Source organism: Nannospalax galili, unplaced genomic scaffold (assembly GCF_000622305.1).
Source record: "Nannospalax galili isolate Female #2095 unplaced genomic scaffold, S.galili_v1.0 scaffold1483, whole genome shotgun sequence".
In the NCBI taxonomy this organism is placed as follows: domain Eukaryota; kingdom Metazoa; phylum Chordata; class Mammalia; order Rodentia; family Spalacidae; genus Nannospalax; species Nannospalax galili.
Window position 1 is genome coordinate 586,878 of NW_008350011.1, and position 21,333 is coordinate 608,210.

General features: G+C 46.6%; 2 protein-coding genes across 7 annotated transcripts in view; one reads left to right on the plus strand and one right to left on the minus strand.

The window, feature by feature from the left end:
* The window catches only part of Angpt2 (angiopoietin 2), a 58,101-nt gene extending 52,291 nt beyond the window's left edge, over window positions 1–5,810 (plus strand). Inside the window, exons 8-9 of the mRNA XM_008847194.3 lie at window positions 2,145–2,275; window positions 4,841–5,810. Coding sequence (XP_008845416.1) covers window positions 2,145–2,275; window positions 4,841–5,001 — 292 coding nt within the window. The 3' untranslated portion in view covers window positions 5,002–5,810. The remainder of the gene's footprint in view (window positions 1–2,144; window positions 2,276–4,840) is intronic.
* Window positions 1–21,333, minus strand: part of Mcph1 (microcephalin 1) — a 213,933-nt gene that overhangs the window by 117,126 nt on the left and 75,474 nt on the right. For all 6 annotated transcript variants that reach the window (XM_029570467.1, XM_029570468.1, XM_029570465.1 and 3 more), the window contains one exon: window positions 7,821–7,898. In XM_029570467.1, coding sequence (XP_029426327.1) covers window positions 7,821–7,898 — 78 coding nt within the window. The remainder of the gene's footprint in view (window positions 1–7,820; window positions 7,899–21,333) is intronic.

Sequence of the window (21,333 nt, forward strand, 5' to 3'; positions counted from 1 at the left end):
AGATGGGGTCTCAAGTAGCACAGGCTAGCCCTGAACTTACTCTACAGCCCAGGATGAACTTGAACCTATAATCCTCCTACCTCCACCTTACCTTCAGAGTGCTGGGATTATAGGCAAGTGTCACCACACCTGGATCTTTGAAAAGTAAAACTAAAAGTTGTGTGTCCAGTAACCCTGAAAATCAGTCCCTTTTCACCGACACCACGGAGGGCTACACAAACTGTGGGAGCTAATCGCCGAATGTTACCTTTCAATTCTACTGCCGTGTAAGATCAATGGACCAATTTAAAGAACGTAGCTATTCTTTTCTTTTTAAAGTTTTTTGAGATAGAGTCTCATGCAGCCAAAATCACTCTGTAGCCAGGATGACCATGAACTCCTGATGCTCCTGCCTCCACCTCCCAAGTGCTGGCTAGTCTATTTTTTTAATTTTTAATTTTAAACTTATTTTATGTGTATGAGTGTTATGCATACATGTATGTAAGCGCATCCACGTCGTGCAATGCTCACTGAGGTCAGAAGAGGGCGTTGGCGCCCCTGGAACTGGAGTTACAGATGATTGTTAGCTGCCATGTGGGTGCTGGGATTTGAACACAGGTCCTTTGGAAGAACAGCTAGTGTTTGTAACTGCTGAGCTCTCTCCAGCCCCCCAAGTGCTGGCTATTCTTAATAACCAAGATTTAAAAGGGTATACCTGTATCCAGTAGGCCTCCAAAAGATCTAAATTTGTACAACCTTTCAGAGACTAACAGCTCTCTCTTTCTTGACTTGCCTTTGGGGACATTTAATGAGAAGTGACCTCTCAAAGAAGATGAGATTAAAGGAGGTAGCTCATGGCAGACCTGCCTAGGTTTGTAGGGAAAGGCTGGAAATGTGTCTCAGAACCCTACACACATGAATACTGGTCATCCACACACTGCAACAGGTGTCCAGAAGGGCTCTTTGAGCACACCTGCATCAGCACTCTGAGAAGAATGACCTCTATGCATGACTGTTCCAACACGACTCATGAGAGCTGTGTCATTTAAAGGCAGTGGGTAGCAGTGACAGTGGGCTTAATGCAGAACAGCATAATCTGGGAGCTGACAGGTCACATCCTGCCACCTCTGCAGGATTCTGCCTACAGGATCCTGATCCAGAGCTTCATAGGCCTGTATCTCATAAGGACATGGAGATTCAACATGCCAGGTTCCCATAAGCAGACACTGGTACGCCAACACTGGAACGTGATATTTGCACTGCCACCCCATCATGTGAAAGCCAGCTCTGGCCTGTTCTGCACTGTCCGACAATGGGCAGTTTGGGACAGTGATGTGAGTTTGGTTATGAGAAAAAATTTTTAAATTATACATTCTAGCTGAGCACGATGGTACATAGTTGTAATCCCAGCACTTGGGAAGCTGAGGCTGGTGGACCACCACCAGTTCAAGCCTGGCCTACACAGTAAATTCCAAGCTAGCCTCATTACAGTGTGAAACTGTCTCCAAAACCCCAGCAAATAAACAAGTAAACAGACTACTGCAACGTCTAAAAGTAAAGACATTACCCAGTAATTCATATTATTCAACCACATGGAGTCCTTTCCTGAGGTCTAACAGGTTTATGACACCAGTGCACAGAAATGGGGCAACAGCCTTAAAGGGTTATTTTCTACACAGCTCTGTGGATTTCTAGCCCAAACACCCATCCCTTGTCTGCTAGCCTCCCGGCCCCACAGCAACGGTACAGATCCTCTCTCTCAACAGCACAGACTTGGCTTCTACAAGGGTGTCCAATCATTTTGGAGTCCTTTCCACACCGACAAAGGGGGTCTGTGGGGAGGTATCATCATGCTGCCATCCCCTCTGTTTATCCGAAGGCAGCAGGAAAATAAATTACAAGGCTACAGTCCCTGCTGATACTTATGCAGGCGATATGTGTTGAAGTTTTCACGAAAACATCCCTCTTTGTCAAAGGGTCTGATGATAAGTTGGTTCCTGTTTATACCAGTGCAAAATATTTTGTCCCGAGTAGGCACTGGAGTGCACTGACCGGCTCGAGTGCATTCTGTAGAACGGAATTCTTCACCATGAGAAATTTTCCACTACAGAGAATCAACAACCCAAGCCGGTCACAGTTTTTATTTTTTCCTTTCCCTGTTCCAGGATTCACCTCTCAGGCCTTACGGGCACCGCAGGCAAAATAAGCAGCATCAGCCAACCAGGAAGCGACTTCAGCACGAAGGATGCGGACAACGACAAATGCATCTGCAAATGTTCACAGATGCTCACAGGAGGTAGGAGGCTCTTCCTATTTGTACTGGTGAGCTGCAGCTGTGTGACTCGAGGGCTGCAGCGTGGAGCTTGGACTGTGATGGGTGAGAACATGACACAGGCGGGAAGTCACCAGCAAACAGCTGTGTGCTCTTTGACAAGCGTTGGTGACCTAGGGGATGGGGAAGTCCACAAGCGCTCCTGAGTTTGTGCTTGCTGAGCAGGTGAGAGGGAGATGCGTTAGCGCTGCTTAACTTGACTTCCAATTAATAATTCAATGTCTGAACAAGGAATTTTAAGCGCTCTCTCTCTTTTTTTTTGGTAAAGACTCTTATACATTTGAAAACCCAAAGCAGGGCTGGGGAGGGAGATGGCTCAGTAGGTAAAGTACCTGCTGCACTAGTGGTGTGAAGACCTGAGTTCAGATTCCCAGCACCCAAGTGTGCTGATGCATGACTGTAATCAATCCCAGTGCTGGGGGAGTGGAGATAAAAGAGAGTCTTGGGGCTTGCTGGCCGGTCAGCTTGGCTGAATCCCTGAGCTCCAGGTCTGCTAAGAGACCGTGCCTTCAGCCTATGAGATGGCTCAGCGGGTTAAAGGTGCTTGCCATCAAGGCTGATGGCCTGAGTTCAATCCTAGCAGTCCATAGAGTGGAAGGTCAGAACTGACTTCCACAAGGTGCTCTTTGACCTCCATACATGTGCCAACCCTCCGAAATAAATAAAGCATAACTAAAACAGAAAAATAGAAGGGCTGGGGAGGTGGCTCAGAGGTTAAGAACACTGGCTACTCTTGTAGAAGACCCAGATTCAGTCCCCTGCACCTATATAGTCGCTAATAACCATCCAAAACTGCAGTTCCAGGGAATCCAATGCTCTCATCTGCCCTTCATGGGCATCACATGCATGGGTGCACTTATATACATGCAGGCGAAACACTGCTATGCATAAATTTTAAATAAATAAATAAAAATACAAGTTGCTGCTGAGATAGCATATCTACACTTTTGTCAAGAATCCTCAAATACATCAACAGTAAGAAGAGGATGTATTTACAGAACTGAAATAAAATTCAGAATTTTAAATTTTATGAGAGAATTAGGCCCTACTAAAAATTAGTCCTGGGGTCTTTGAGGCACTGTATAGCTGTCCACTTGGTGGGAGGATGTTCTCTATTTCTTCTAGCTATTTCAAGAAGAGAACTGTACTGCGCTGATTCTGTGACAAGGGTAGTCTCATCCCTGCGAAGGGGGAGTGGTCGCTCTCATCCCTGCGAAGGGGGAGTGGTCGCTCTCATCCCTGCGAAGGGGGAGTGGTCGCTCTCATCCCTGCGAAGGGGGAGTGGTCGCTGTCATCCCTGCGAAGGGGGAGTGGTCGCTCTCATCCCGCTATAATCTCTTTAAAGCCAAACGACAAGGGGGAGGGGCTCTGGAGGTGCAACACACCTAATCGCGGTCCTGCCGGCCAGGCCCACAGTCGGACCTGTCTGGAGGGGCTGTGGGTTTCCAGACCACCCGTGTGCCATGAGGTACTCAAGTGAGCTGAGGCACTTCATAAGCCAGGAAACTATTTATTCACCCAGATCAAGGTTTAGGGGCTGAGAATGGAGCTGGGAGAGACTGGGGAGGCGGCAAGCATCAGGGAGACAGTGGGGAAGGCTGGGCTGAAAGAGGTTGAGCTTCAGTGCTGGAAATGGCTGCCATGGAGAAGCTGGTGATTTCCACAGATGGCTCTGGAAGGCCAGATCTGTGACAGATCGCCTGCATATTCCAAATTCTGGATGGCACAGGAGACTCTGACATACCTACATTCATCAGGATCACTGATACTAGGCTGTGTCAACAGGCAAGCATGCCCAGAAGGGCAGCTGTGCTCCAGGGAAAACATTCTTTTTTTTTTTAAGAAGTTGTCCCATATGCCTTGGGGAAGCTCCTGAATTGAGGTTTCATTCACGTTGTTTACGAGGGATGGACATATGAAAACCTGTGTTCCTGTTCTCTGCCCTATCATACAATATGTGTGTCTCTCACACAAGGCTTTTAAGATGAATTCAGATTAGCATGTGGCATCTAGGCCGTTCCTAGACTTGCAAACCCTGGCAGCAGGCGTGTGGGCAGAGCCCAGAGCCCGGTGAGGAGAAGCTGCACTCTGCCCGGCTCCCCTGAGGCACAGCAGCCCTCTACCTTTTGGTTTCTTTGTACCCAGCTCTGTGGAGCGCTAACTTGGCCTCTACTCCAATCCAAACAATCTGATGCAGGGGTGTGGGAATCATTCAGACCATCGTGCTGCTGAGATTTATACCCACATCTACTCCCTGTTGTAACACGCCTTTACTTCATCAGTGCGTCCATGGATGATGGGCCTTTACACACGGCCCATGAGAAAGGAGCTAGAACATGTGTACGAACATATGCCACAGTGGACTGTGACATAATTGTGAAGTGTGTGGGGAAACTCATCAGTGTGGCTCATGCCTTGAGCATGTGTGTGCTCCTGCAGTAAAGCTGGAAGGCGCTGAGCCCGGCTGAGCCCTCCTCTTCTGTGGACGGAGGTGGCATCACCCCCTAACTCCTGTGTTTCACTTCACAGGCTGGTGGTTCGACGCATGTGGTCCTTCCAACTTGAACGGAATGTACTACCCGCAAAAGCATAACACAAACAAGTTCAACGGAATCAAGTGGTACTACTGGAAGGGCTCAGGCTACTCGCTCAAGGCCACAACCATGGCAATCCGGCCAGCGGCCTTCTAGACATGCACCAAAGACTAGCACCAAAGCACTGGGCATCGCTGCTGCACACCAGCCCACTTTGCACAGCAAGTGGCGCTCCTGGGGCCAGCAGATCTGTGTGTGCCAGACTGCAGCCCACGAAGCGCATCATTTAAACCTGCACCGCTTAACCAACCAAAGGAAGGCGGAAGGCAGCAGCGCCCTGGCACTGTGGTCTGGAGAAACACCTGTGCGAAGGTGACGTCGAGGCTGAGGGCCACAGGGACAGCTGCAGCCTCTGTCACAACCAAGAACCTTATGTGAGAGTTTATCAGTAAATAACTGGAAAACAGAACACTCAGGCAGTGCAGATAACTGTGGAACCGCATTCCTCTAAGCACTGTTTATAGGCTGTGTCAGTATCTGTGCGACCCGAATGCAGCGCCGCCTTCCTGGTGACCCTCTAAGCCGCAGCAGCATATATTCAGGGATTTTCTAACTGGTTATGACAATCTAATGTTTGGAGAAACAGTGTATTTTTCCCCTCTTATGTGTTTTAAATTTTCATTTGAAACCACCACATTACCTATCTCGACAGCTTAGTTTTAAATGCGTGGATACATGTTATAAGTTTATATGATGAAAATGTCCACATCTCTGAAATCACCACCAGCAATGGACACCATGTTAGTTTATGTGAAGACTGTACTATTTTATTTTCTGCCTGGCTGTTAAATATGAAGGTATTTTTAGAAATTAAATATAACTTATTAGATGAGGTGATTATATTTACCTTTTATGATAATATTTACAATTTTGTACTCTGGTTACAAAAAAAGAATCTGTGCCTCACGACAAGGAAGTTTGTTTCTTTAATGAGAAAATGGTTCGTTTCATGACAGAGAAACTTTGGTCTCAGTGTTCTGACTTGGAGGTCTGCTTCCTTATTTGGTAAGATGTATTTTAGAAAACTAAGATAAAATTTAATTTGTGGTTGAGAAAATCATCCCATTTAAGACATTTACAAAGATGGACTTCTCAAGACCTCTAAATTTATTTATAGAAAAAATAATTGGCATCATGCACACTGATGTCCACCAGCAAGCAGAGGAAGGGATTCAGATTGCAAAACCAAAATGCCTGCTCAGGGCATGCGCAGACGCTTAGTAGAGAACTGTGAGCATGGCCATGGCTGATCCGCACAGTCCTGATAGGAAGTTTGCAGACAGCCATGTCCAGGAACGAGCAGCCGCACGAGGCACGGAGAAGCAAGGTGGCCTTTGGCATTTCTGCCTGTCTGTCTGTCTTCCCACCTTACTGTCCTGACTCCTGACACTCTTCTTTTCTCCCCCGTTCATTTTATTCCGGGCCACTTCGGCGTTAGAAACCCTCATACTCTGCAGACGCCAGAGGGTCAAGACACCCTCCCCTCCCTTCTGCCATACGGAATCTCCTGGCTTGTCCCCTCTCCGAGCGCTGCTTATATTATTACATTTCAGAAACTTCAACGGGGCCATCACGGCTCAGAATCCAGTTAAAAAACATCTGACACCGAGGAGCTCCAGAGGGCCGAACGCTTACGGTATTTGAATGACAGAGACCACAGGGGCTGAGGGCCAAGGTGGGAAAACAGTCACACAGGAACACACAACAGCACAACAACACACAACAGCACAACAACACACAACAGCACAACACACAACAACACACAACAGCACAACAACACACAATAGCACAACACACAACAACACACAACAGCACAACAACACACAATAGCACAACACACAACAGCACACAACAGCACACAACAACACACAACAGCACAACAACACACAACAGCACGCTGCACTCACACCGGTTTCTCAGGAACGTGAGAAAAACAGATTTCAGAGACAAACCTCTCCAGCTACTCAGAATTACATATGCTCTCTCATGGCAGAGCGGGAGGGTTGGGTTCCTCTGTGCGCTTCAGTTCCTTACACAGTATTTTAAACAAACAAACTAGCTAGAAGAGGAAATTTTTTCCCTCTCCTTAAGAAAACATTTACAAAGTCGAAAGGAAATCAAAACAGTAATCTTAAAACTGAAAACAAAACAAGGCAACCACCTAGATGGCTGAGTGATTAAGGAGCAGAGGTCAGCTTCCCGCTGACACCTCACAGGCCACTTGGACAGCCATCCAGGAGCACTGGGGGCAGGCAGGAACATTGCTCTTTCAGACACTCGACTTTTCAAAGCATAACCTATCATAAACCAGTTTGGGAACAAAAGCCAACTTCTACTCAGCCCTGCTTCCGATCAAACCCTAATGATCTATCAAAACCATTAAACATTTACAATACTTCAAAATTGGTGAGGGTGGAGTTTAGAAAAAGCACCCAAATAGAAAAAGCACCCGCAGTGCTAGCAAAGCCCCATCTTTCAGACCTATCAGTTTTATCTCTGTTAACAGTAAAAACGTCAGCTTTTTAAAAAGACAAAACGCTACCTTCTTCCTAGAAGCTTACTCTTTGCTGTTTTCCATAGTCCTACAGGCTTTCATAATTATACTAATTTTCTTGAGACAAGGTCTCAGCCTGTAGCTTAGGCTGTCCACAGATGTTCGGCAGTCCACCTGATGCAGCTTCCTGAGTGCTGGGATTGCCTGGTTTAATTGAAACTTCTTGAAGTGACATTTCTCCTGACACTTCTGGTAGAGTGTCCTCATATTTCCACATATCACACAAATAAACAAGTAAAAGGTGTCACATGTCATGTGAGTTGGACCAAGATCACTCTTGACCTAATACGTTGTTTATGCTCATGATAACTTCTTACCAACAACAAATTTCATTTACCACTGTCAAACAGCATCAACTTACAGGAGCTGCAGGGAAGGTGCTAGAAAGCTCGAAAGGCTCCTCGGATATCCAGTGACCCATCTCCAAAGACCACAGCACCTATGAGGGACGCACAGACAGAACATCAGTTACGGGCTGTTGGGTGGCAAATCAGTCACTTTGACTACAGCAAAATTAAGACAGACAAAAGCCCAGCAGTGATTTGCCTCAAAGGTCTGAAACACCAAGGTGCCTTTGGAACCCTCCTGCTGCCAGTTATAACCAGTAATAAATGCTTTGTTTAAAATGCCTGGTGAGGACTAGAAACCCAAATCAGTCCTAGCTTAGTTAGGGCTCCTGTTGCTGGGAGAAAACGCCCTGATGGAAGCAACTTAAGAACAAGTGTTTGTTCGGGATCACAGGGCACAGCCCATCACTGCAAGGAGTCAAGGCGGCAGCAGCTGCTCACATCCTGTTGGCCCTGGGGAAGCAGTGGGTGAAGAGTGCCCCTGCTCAGCTGGCTCCCTTCTATGCATCTCAGACTCAAGCCCAGGGAAGGGCATTGCCTGCCTCATATGATCCCACACAGGCAAGACCAGAGGCTTATCTACTAAGATAATCCTCCAAGGTGTGCTGGAGGCTTGTCTCTAGGTGAATCCTGATTCGGTCATGTTGGCAATACTAACATGGTACCCTTGTGAAACCAAATATTTAAACACTCTCCTGCTTCTATATGAAATACTATGTTAAAAAACCCAGTCCTTTACAAATAGCCTCCAGAAATATTCTGTAATTTTGTTAATTAAAAACACTAATCGCGGGGCTAGAGAGGTGGCTCAGTGCTCTTGCAGAGGATCCTGGTTTGATTCCCAGAACTCACATGGTGACTAACAACTCTCTGTAACTCCAGTTCCAAGGGATCCGACGCTGCCTTCTGGCCTCCGTGGGCATTGCACAACATGACACGGCGCACTTACACACACACACACACACACACACACACACACACACACACACACAGGCAATACACTCATACACATAAAATAAAAATAAATAAGATTTTAAAAAGCATTAATTGGAATCTGGGGAGATGACTCAGGGAGTAAAGTGCTTGCATGCACACATAAGGACCTGATCTCTAGAACCCATGTGTAAAAGGAGGGTGTGGTGGGGTGTGGCTGTGTGGCTGTGAGTGTTGGGCCAGCAGAGGTGGTGCTTTGGAAAATGGTAGGCAGGATTACAGGATTCCTTGGATTCTGACTGCTTCTCCCCACACGACAAAACAAACAACAGAAAACATACATAGGACTCAAGGACCGGAAGACAAGCTCATGACAGGAGAAGCAGCTGTGAGGTGCTGAGCTGAAGACACTAAATGGCAATGGCAGACAATGTGGGAGAGTCTGCCTGTTAGAAATGAACAACAAGCCGTGGTCACAGAAACCCTGCTCAGAGAAAACCTGGTTTTCACCTAGATCTCTGTGCACACATATATTATACCAGTTAGCTCTCTTTATGCTATTGCCAGAGTCAATATTGGGGGGAGAGAGGTCTTAATAAGTCCAGCAAAGAAGGTATCAGAAAAGCGGTCAGCTACACTGAAATCATGTTTCTATCTGCAGCTTTCATGAGTGGTTGAAAACAGTCACATAGCACGGTATTTACCTGGCATCCATCAGCCAATGTATGCTGCCGTTTCCAGTGATACACTATCAGCACTGTGGATCTTCGTGACCTCATATAATTAACCCAGGGAATAAACCATAGTTTCAAAACAAGGTTCATTTCAACATGAGGCAATGGTGGAATACTTGCTGTGGTGGGAAACACAGCCCACCAGTGAGAAAAGCCAGGAACCAGCCTTAGAAATGTGTGCGGCACTAAAGTTCAAATTTACTCCGCATTAGAATGTCAACTAAACTTAAACAACTTCATGGAGAACATTCATGTTCTCTGACTGTTCCTTTCTAAATGTTAAGAAAATAAAACCGTAAGGCAGTTACAGTACAATTCTGCTAAGCAAATTGATAAATTTAATTTCCTTCAGTATCCTAAGAATAAACACTGTACAGAAAACACTGGGTACATGGCACTAAAACCCCGCATCAGAAACACAGGAAGAACTTTGTGCTCTAGCATTTTCCTTAGCCAAACCCATCTTTACCACAGAAGAAATTTTCAAACTATGGGAAATCTGCCATAAGACCAGGTCAGTGGAGTGACCTTGCCCAACACAACCCATTTCCCATAAAACACCGAGTATGACAAAGATAAATGAGAACTCAGTAGAGCAGAGTGAGAAGGACGCATGAAGGCCAAGGATCAAATCTCATGTGTGTAGACTTTGGCAGGGGACAGAGTTCTGCCATCGCACACCTCCACCACAGCTCAGCATCTTCTATGTGACACGGTAGACAGCAAAGTGGTACTGTTGACATTTGAACATCACCACAAATAAAACTCAAACTTTATGGGTGAATGTGCAGAGGAACCACTGTGAAGCTCTGTCCTTACATGAACAGCTACTAAAGAGATAACTTCCTACCATGCAGGTTGTGGTGTCTGAATGAGTGTCCCCCACAGGCTCCAAATATTTGATGTTCTGTCCCCAGTTGTTGGCATTGTTTTGGGAGGTTGTAAAGGTGTGGCCATGCTGGAGGAAGCAGGACACCAGGGCTAGGCTTACAGAGTTTTGAAGCCAGATCTCCAGTCACACCCTGCTTCCGGCACCTGCTTGAAAAGGTAGAGCTTCATTTCTGCTCCTGCTCCAGCCACCTCTGCCGCCATGCCTCCCTGCCATGATGGACTCTTGTCCCTTTGGAACCATAAGCTAAATAAACTCTTCCGTCTTTAAGTTCCCTTGGTCATGATGTTTCTGTCACAGCAACAGAAAAGTCACTAGTACAAGAGCTGTTGACAAAGTTCACTCCATCCCACTCTAGCTACCAATGGTCTCTTTTTGGTACACACCTCTATCTGGGGGCCTGTCTAGAGAGCAGATCACCTGCTATCCTGTTAATTCATCTGCATGAGCTGAGGACTGACCCAGCAAGCACAAGCCTGAGGTTCAATCCTAGCACCACTAAAACCAGGTATGATGACCTGGCACAATACCAGGACTCAGGACGTGGAAGGAGTAGAAGAAGAAATTCAAGGTTATCCTCAGTTACACAGGGAGTCAGAGGCCAGCCTAGAATACATGAGGCCCTTTCTCCAAAACAAAAAACAAAAATCCCAAGGCAACAGTGCTGTGTGTCACTAGCAGAGCACTAACTACAAAGACACAAGAGAGGCTTCTCACAGCTATGTAACACAACAGTGAGTTCGCCAAAACCCAAGTATGAAGGAAACCCGAGTCACAGACTTAACCCATGGAATTCAATTTCCAACTATGCAAAAGTCTACTTCATTTTCCACTTGATCAGCAGACAGAGTAGGCACCGCCACCAGACAGTCTTCTATCCGCTTTAACCACTGCACTGACGGGGCTGTCTTTGCCACCATCTGCCTACCTACCTACCCCATCAACTATGGTTTAAAAAAGTGAGTTTGTGAAAGGTATAGAAACACACTTGGGACTTTCAAGACTAATCAAAATAACTTATTAAACTTTTATTAAAATAAATTTCAAATCATAATTTCAAATCTCACCAGATTTCATATCTCCTTAGTCTCAGTATTAGGGCGATTTTTTTTTCCCTCAAACATCAAAAATTGAGAGAATTTGAAATATGTACATTTTTTTCAGGGTAAATAATATTTAAGATTCTTCCCCAACTGGGAAATATAAAGAACAAGTTAAACACACAGAATGCAGATACCTTGTGACAAAGGGAACTCTGGTTCACCTGTTACACATATAGCACCATCACCAGCAACAAGTTAAACACACAAAATGCAGACACCTTGTGACAAAGGGAACTCTGGTTCACCCATTACACATACAGCACCCATTACCAGCAACTGAAAAGTAAGCAGGCTGCTAGTGAGACAGTTATTTCGAGGTTCTACTGAACTCCAAGAGGAGTGTGTGTGTGTGTGTGTGGGGGGGGTCAATAACATAATTCTAATGATAAAATGTGTGCTTATGTCCCAAACACTTCAGAGCCAGAAAACAGAGGAGGTCCAGTCTTCCAAAGAACCCAGCTTGAACTGGCAGAGTTTCAAGGCAATAATATTTGTTCCAAAATAAACTATTCCCCTGTATTTCCAACATATCTCACAACATCAAGAAATGCTTCCTACAATTCTATAACATTCTTTTTAGAAGCACAGATGCATTTAGTAGACGCAATGCCTGTGACGAGAAAACAATCTTTCACATGGAATTTTTTTAATTGAAGCAAAATCTGCCAAACAACCACTTTAAAGTGTAGAATTCAGTGAATCAAGTGTGTCCACAATGCTGGGGCCATCTCTTTCTACTTTTGGAGCGTGTGAAAGAAGACATTAACCCAGGAAAGCATCTATGCCCACAAGGTACTCACTCCCTTGGTACCTACCAATCAACTCCCACCTCCAGAGAGTCACTTATGCTGCAGCCACCCATTTGGTGTGTGCGTTCTCGAGTCTCGTTTCTTTCACTGAGCCTAAGGCCGTCAAGGTACGACTTTAATGAAGGCTCAAAAGTCCTTCAAGGAGTAATGGTACGTGTTCACACTTACTGGCACTTTATAGAGATGGTCTTTCTACCCTGCAGATTAGGAAACCTAAGCTTAGAGAGTTCCTGTAACTCAAGGCTACACAGCTCATATGTGGCCTTGAGTAAGGATAGCATTAAAACCTGAGGTCTTATCCACTAATCTCAAAAGCATCACAGAATTACTAGGTGGGAGCTGAAGGCTGTTGGGAATAAAGATGCACCTTTGGCCATCTTTGGAATGAACATGGGCCATGGGTGGTGGAAGAGCTGAATCCGAATCCAAAACTCACCATTTTGGAGCACCGTGACTGTGAGTCGTTTACTACAGGATTCACGGATTCAGGCCACAATTCCCACTGGTGCTGTGAACTAACAGACTCAACAGATACAAGTCACCTGGAACCGGTTCCACGTCTTCCATTTTCCTGTATGACACTGAGAAGTAGCTTCTCTCCACCCCAAATGTCTATCTGGTTTCCTGGGCCTTCCTATCCATCCAATGCTTGGCTACACAGGAGTGTCTGGTTAGGACCTCGGAGCACAAGTATAAAGCCACTCTGGACCAAGAACTCCCAAGTCAGAATTTGTATTTCAAGAAGCAGTGTTACAGCCATCACATTAAAAAAAAAAAAAAAAAAAAAAAAAAGGCAAGAAACTAGAAGTTTAGTACTATTTAAGACAGAGAAAATGAAACACTATCAGAAGTAAGTTCCTTTAAAGAAGACATTAAGGAACAGAAACTGAACACCGGATGGTGGCGAGGGAAAACAGTCTGCATACTGACACAGTATTTTCCTATGTGTGTGACTTTTTGAGGCAGGGTCTCACCATCTGGTGGCCCTGGCCTCAGACTTGAGCTCCGCCTGCCTCTGGCTCCTGAGTGCTAGGATTTCAGCTGTGCCTCGCCATGAGGGCTACACTAGCATTTCTGTGAACAGCCCCACAAAGCCTGAGTGCGACTGCACGTAGCATGTAGATCTAGTCTCCTTGCATTTTACCCAATCCTTTCCAGTTCCCCAAACTGAAAATGGGCTCTTCTGAGCTTCTAAGACTAAACTGCTCAGTCATGGCCACTTTTTAAATACACTAACCAGTGACCAGGGGGACCCGTCATTTCACCACTGGACTTGACCGCCAAGTCCAAACAGCTTTATAAATATCACAAGCACGTAATTTTCTTATCAAAATGAAAACAAAGAAATAAATATAACGAAATTCCAAAGTAACTAAAATAAATAGCAGAGACATCACTTCACAGCATTAAACAAGAGTAGAAACTGTTGTTACCAACAAGACAGCGAACTGAGCGCCGGGTCACTACGGGATTGAGTCACATGGCTATGTGCTGAAAATTGATTTTATGTATATGAGTGAAGTGCACTTGTGGTGTGCAATGCTGGCTGAGACCAGAAGATGGCATCAGATCCCCTGAAACTGGAGTTACAAATGGTTGTTAGCTTCCATGTGGGTGCTGGGAACCAAACCTGTGGTTCTCTAGCCAGTGCTCTTAACTGCTTAGCCATCTCTCCAGCCCCGAGTCACTTATTTAATGAATTTAAGCAAAAAAAAAAAAAGAAAAAAAAACACCCAAAACCCCCCAAAAACATTAAAAGCTGGGGGTGGTGGCACATGCTTTTAATTCACAGAATGTGAATTAGTGGCCAGCCTGGTCTATATATATAAGGAGCTCCAGGCCAGCCAGGGTTCCATAGTTGGACCCTGTCTCAAACAGAAAAAGGGGAAAAAAACCCTATTAGCTGCATATATAGTTTTGCAATTTAGGATGCTTTGCAATGTGTATGTGCCTTCTTATTTAAGCACTTAAAAAATAAGAACCAGGTTCCATATTTGACCAAGTACCAAAGGGAGGGTAACAGCTACATGAAAGACACTGTTTACGGGGCTGGAGATGTGGCTCAATAGGAGAACAGGTCCTAACATCTGCAAGGTCTGCATTTAATACTGAGCGAGAAAGAGGGAAGGAGGTAGAGAGGGGGAGGGAGGACTGAAGGAGACAAGGGGGAGGGAGGTGCTGTCTACAGTTTAAGAATTGAAATCATGTTGTACAAGAAAGTGCACCAGGAAGTCAGAAGTACCAAAGACGACGGCAGCAACAGACACTGTCAGTAAATCAGTGAACAGAAGTTCTTTCTTGTTTTGTTGCTTTTCAACAAGACCGAAGTGGAGAACCCCGTGACACTGCGTGCTGCTGTCTCTGCCAGCTCAGGATCTGAGACACGGTAGGCTGTGGCAACCCATGGAGGAAGAAGAGGCCACCCTGACGACAGAGGACAGCACTCTCCTGTACTCCCCCCCAGTGTAATGATCAGTGGTCACACCCTGGGCAGGGGCATGTCAGAGTGACATGGCAGGGTCCCTAAGGCTGTGGATGACACCCTGAGATCACCCATGCTTGATAAATTACTAGGTGTGGGGAATGTTAATATCCCAGCAGAGACATGTTCTTTCAAAGAAACCAAGACCAGTTCAAAAGCACAGAGGCAGGCTTCTCCCGAGCGCCCTGTGAGCTGCGACTTCAGGTGGAAAGCTCACACCGACTCAATTCTCAATCTCTGGCAAAGGGAAGCCTAAGGGTTTTTGTTTTGTTTGTTTCGTCACAGAATTCATTTTCTATTAAATAAATTTTAGGAAAAGTGAATTGTGAGGCTCAGACATAAAGAACATCACAGAGTGAGATGAACAATGTTGTCAACTGTAGTTCTGAAAAAAGTGCAAATGTTTCTGAGAATCCAGCATATTTCTTCCAGCAGCTCTCATCAACAGCCTTGCTCACAGAGGTACTCAAGAATGGACTGACAGACTTCAAGTACGACACTGCCTGGCAATCTACTTTAACTCAGGGATGGAATTCAGAAGCCCTGGACGTGTGCACAGCTGACAACATCCCAGCGTCGTTGGCAAGGATCTGAATGACAGATGGCTAGAGGCCGCTGTTCGAAAGTTCCAGCTAAATCAAATCAGAGTTTTCCAACATGCACTTATGAATAAGACATTTCATGCTATTTATAAGAGCAAGACTGTTTGATCAAGCCATTAGAAATTGGGCTGGGGATATAATATGGCCATGTGGCCGTAGGTTCAATCCCCAGTACAAAGAAGTAGGGCGGGGGGAGGGGGGCTGTTTTTTAAAAAAAACTTCAGAACCTGAAACCAAGAAGTTGCAAAGACAGGCAAAGATGCAACTCTGAACCTGTGTCAGCATTCAACGTGAACTGTGACGGACGTCCCAGAGTTCTCACTCACAAGGCAAGGAAGGTAACCACGCCCTTGACATTAAAACACCATGGTATCAGTGGCCCTGAGGTAAAACAAGTGGGACTTCTCAGTCCGTGCTGTTGTAAGGGAGAAACGGGACAAGCTAAGTGAGGCAGAGTCCTTCATTTGCTGATTCTTGGTCTGAGTCTTGGAAGCTTTTACACAATATAGAAACTTCGGTATACCTAACCATAATCTCTCTTTTCCTAAAGTTAAAAAAAACCCCAAACCTAAGGACTTTTCTCTAAGTAAACCACGTCCCACTGCACAGCAGGCCCTTCCTGCTGCTCCCTGCTTGCTGTCTTCCTCTTCCTGGACTCCATGGTGGGCAGAGCCTGGGGCCAGCTCCTCCTTTCCCCAGTGTACAATCATGTACTGTGGCTACGAATGCCATCCGCACATAAAGAGTCCCTGCATGTACACTGACAATTGTCCTACTTATTGCTATTGTTGTTCTAGAAACACTGCCCTGACCTGACCACCTTGAGGAGAAAAAGAGGGTTTTTTTTTTTGTCTTTTTGAGACAGGGTCTTCCTGTAGCCCCAGCTGTGCTGGATTCACTATGGAGACCAGGCTGGCCTTGAACTCACAGAGATCTGCCTGCCTCTGCCTCCCGAGTGCTGGGATTAAAGGCGTGCACCACCACGCCCAGCTTGGAAAGAGTTATTTTTAATTACATCTAACGGGTCATAGTTCATCATAAGAGAAGTCAGGGCAGGAACCTGGAGGCAGGAGCTGGAGCACAGGCCATGGAGGAATGCTGCTTACTGACTTGCTCCCCTGGCCCCTGCTCAGCCTGCTTTCTTATGCAACACAGGTCCACCTGCCCAGGGGTGGCACCACTCACAGTGGACTGGGCCCTCCCACATCACTCAATAATCAAGAAGATACCCCACAGACACGGCCACAGTCCAGTCCAATGGAGGAAATTCCTCAATTGAGGCTCCCTGCTTCCAGTGTGTCAAAATGACAACTGAAACTATCCAGCACAATAGTCTAAACCACACACGTATACATACAATATGATATGCCATCTCTACTTGAGTATGTGAATGAGATCTCTGACTCAATGTGTATAATCCAGAATGTTCTACCGTACCCAAACCTTACACAGACCATGTCTTTCTCTCTCAGTGTCTCCATGGTAACAGCATGACTAGCTACTGACTGTTCTAGCAAAGTATGTAGGTGAGGGTCGCCTGCTCCTGCAAAGCACACAGTATCAAGTTTGCCAGAGGTTCTGTTCTCCTCCCACTGACCCACACTGCCCTGGCCATGGCTGCAGCCATTTCTTGATGCAGCGTCCCAGCTGCCTGCTGTGCTTGCCCTGCTTCCTTGAAAGCAGAGGACAGAGACGATAGCCTGCCACCTCCACGCTGAGGTGGCTTCCCACCCTCTGGACAGTGACTTACAGAGCCAGACTTGGTCCCTGACCACACAAGGACAGGACAGGACAGTGATGGCAGAACTTTGCTCCTGACGAAGCCTGTGTGGGTAGTGCGTGCACTCTTCTCCCTGTAAACGACTGCTCCAAACGCCAGCATTAGCCCTTCCCAGAAGGCAGCCACAGCCCTCTGCATGTAGCTTTCCCCTGTTCTTGCGGAAGGTAAACTCCAAGCTCTTCACTTTCTGTGGGATCAGGTTTTTGATTTCTAATCTGCCCTCAACCATGGGCAGTTTGCACCTCCAGTGTGGGAAAAGCACTCTGGGATCTTGCCAGATGGACGAAAAGATGACAGAGGATCCGGGAAGGGTTCCAGACAGAACCCTTACTATAGCAGTCCCTAGCCTGTTCTGTAGGGAAAGTGCTTAGGCACATGACAGAGGACAGGAGCAGGTAGACTTCGTGAGGAAAAGCTCTAAGAGGTACTCTGAGGTAATGGATCAAGGTCACCACCTGGGGACCCACAGTCAGGCCAGACACGTTATTTCTGCTTTGTGCCCTCCTCTCTCCGTGGGTTCAGAGATGCAGCTGTTGTTTCAAACACATCCGATAAGGACCAGCGATGCAGCACATGTGAAATGTTCTATAGCCCTCGGCCCTTCGTGCCATAACATGGGGCAGGGAGGAAAGTTCTCTGCTATGAAGCCCATGGTGCTCAAGGGCCTCAGAGCCACCTGGGGAGATCTCTGAAAGCTTAAGAGCCTTGCCTGCTAAGTGTGGCCAGAGCGAGCCCGAGTCTGTACCAGAGTTGCCCACTAGAGAGGCCAGGACACAGCAGAAACCCTGGTTGTAAATGTGACAGGGTAGGCATAACCTGCCTGAAAATCATCCTGAAAGTGTGTTATGTTAATCTACCAATGTATAGTTAAAAAGGGATGCTTTCCAAGATGCCCAGTGTGCTACATTAATCTACCTATGGAAAGTTAGAAAAAAAAAAAAAAGATGGCGGGGCGGGGGCGGGGGCTGCTGGAGTGATGCCTCAGCGGTTAGGAACTACTCTTGGAGAGGACCCAGGTTTGGTTTCTAGCACTCACTGGGCAACTAACTGTATATACCTTCGGTTTCAGGGGATCCTCAGTTTGTGGGGCCCTCTTCTGGCTTCCACAGGCACTACATGCATGTGCTGCACTTACATACACACAGGCAAAACACTCATATATAAAATATAACAAAAAAATTACCAAAGGAAGACAGCTTCCAGGATGCCTAATTCTGAATCACCTTGGGAAGGAGTGTGACATGCTAACCAAGCAGAAGTCAGGTTTGGTTCTAGTTACAGCCAGGTTCAAATCCAGCATGGGTAGTGCCACAAACCGCAGGAGTCACATCCTCCACTCTAGAGCATGGGACTTCATTCTTGCTATCAGTAAGGGGGTGCAGGCAGAGCCAGGCTGCAGATATGTGTGGAGAGTGAGTGAACGGGCAAAGAAGAACAGGATGGTCGGGGTCTCTGAAGGCTCCTACAGCAGTCAGTACGCTCCACAGAATGACACTAAACAACTTGAGTCCAGGGGGACATTTTGTCACATCAACTTATTTTCTGTTGTTTTACTTCCTGTCTCCCACAAACAGGAAACAGAGCAACTCCAGGCAGGGTTGTCTCTCCTATGTTATCTGCCAGACGATTCAGTCATGAGGGTGGAAAAACATGGATTGTCTTTCCAGAAGACAGATTTAAGGTGGAGGAATGAACTGCTGTGTGAACATGTGGAAATGACAGCAAAGACCTCACGAGGAAAAGTAAAGGAGGGTGAGGTCGAAACTGAAACTGAGATTTTATAAAACCACCCAGAAGTGTATGTGACCAATGGGCCACAGGCCACTGACTAACTGTGAAGAATCGCTACTACAGTCCTTCACAGAAACTTCCCAAGAACACTACACAACCCAGAAGTTAAAGACATTCTCAGCAATGTTTTCCTTGGAGGCAAGTTTCTAATGCCAGCCAAAGAGAATATTTTATAAACACTCCAAATGCACCGAGACAGAGTTAGAAGAGCCACAGAGAGGGAAGTCCTCTGACAACAGGCCCATGCCATCTTTCAAGGATGCAGCCTGGACACTCCCATCCTTGACACTAGGGGGAGCTGCAGCCGTAGAGGTCATATCTACACATATGCTGTAGGGGATGGGTATCAAGTTGGAAGTCAACTGTAGAAATGCTGGAGACTGGTCTTCTTGGTGGTCAAGAAGTATACTTCCCTCAAGGAAGTATACATTGTTGGTATTACTGATTCTCTTTAACAAATTCCAGGACGGGCCTGGAAAGATGACTCAGTCAATAAAGCTAATGCCTTGTAAGCCCTAAACAGGACACCTATGTCATCTGCCTCCAAGACCCAGGGAACATCACAGAAAAGGAGATGGAAAGATTCTAAGAGCTGGAGGATGGGGAGGAGTTCTATAAAACCGTGTCTTCTAGATATGACACGGCTGGGACAGTCATGATCACACACCAGCTGCAACTGCCTGCACACGGCCTACGTGCACTTTTACAAGAGGAGGACCCGGAGGTGGAGAGGGATGAGCTGGGAAGACAGTGGGGTCTGCAGCAGGGGGGTGAGAGGGTAACATAGTGGGTGAGTATATACATGTATGAAACTGCCAAAATTCAATTGAAAAAATATTTGAATCTCTTTTGTTATGATGGCTTTAAGACAACAAACGTTTAAATAACACAGAGCCAACCTCAAACAAGGAAAGTCTCCTTCGTAGGCCCCGACAAGTGCCTCCTTGCGGGTTCCAGTTCCTCCCTAGGGTTGCTAATCTTGGCACATCCCAGGGGATTCATTCTGTTTGCTGCAGCGGGCATTCCCAAGGACTGCTCCCAAGCTGGCATGGGGCCCCAGCGATGATTTCACTGGTACAGAACAAAGTCATGATTTTGATTTTGTTTAAGGATGCCAGTTTGTTTTTGTATATAAAACTATGGTAACTGACTTCAGTAACTTATATGGGGGGGATTTAGTTGTTATTTTGGGGATTACTTGTCAAGACAGGATCTCACTATATATCACATGCTGGCCTCGAACTGTAATCCTCCTGCTTCAGCCTTCCAGAGCTAGGATTACAGGTGTACAGGACTACGTTCAGCTGTTTTGCCGTCAAGGTCATGCTGGTTAAGTTCCTTCTCTGTGTAGTCACTGACAGTACTATGCAGGTTCACCCTCTGGTCCCCTCATGGCCCAAAAGAGCACATATTGCCACCAGCTGTCTCTCAGAAATACGAGGCTGCATGGCTGTGAGCCTAAGTCTCTCACCCAAGGCTGGGCAGCTGGACGTTCCAGGCTATCCGACCACACCAACTGCCATTCCACGTGGGAAGGCCATACCTGGAAGGCTGGTGAGAGTCCCCCAACCTGGCCCTGACTGTGCAGCTTGGCATTTACAAACACCGAGCTCCAACCATTTTGTTGTCATCCTGGTAACTATGAGAGCTTGCAAAGGGGGCCTGGGTTCCAGGGCTCCCACAGCCCTCACAGCGCTGGGGTGGCTTTCTCAGAATACAAAGGCCAGCCCCCCCCTGCAGGCTGCCGGCTCCATCCCCACCCCACTGGCATGGTCATGGGGCGAACCAGTAACACCTCGAGAGAACGTGCACCGCTGTGGATGGACAGCCATCTTATTCTTCACGCGTTGACCTGTGATGCTCTCCTTCACGCTGTGTTTTGGGACTCTATATCCTTGTTTCTAGTAGAAGAGGCCTTTCGGGAGACCAGGCATCCTCATCAGGGTTGAGGTGGTTCGCGTCCTCTGGCCCAGCCTCTGGAGCTGTAGAAATCCTCCCTGCTCCTTGGCTCCTGGAGGCATTGCTCTAGGTTCTGCCTTGTGTTCAGATGGCCTTCTTTCTGGATCTTTCAAACTTTCTGCAAGCTTACCTTTGTGGAATTAGAGTCAATTAAAGATCAGCCTAGAGCAGTGTGAGCCACGACCTGCAGTGCAATTGGGCACTTGTGCCTGTGAGGTGCACAGACAGGACACCCAAAGTCTCCTCCCTCTAATCCCTGCCTTTGAAGGCTTTGAAGTGTTCTATGTCAACAATATTTGCTTTGCAGTTCTTTGGTATCTCTCCACTAGCATTACTCGTAAGTCAGTTTGCCTTCCCGAGGCTGGGAACTGAGCCACACACTGGTGCAGAGTGAGCACGGGGCTCTCATGTGTATGCAATGCATGTACCAGGAAGGTCATCACAT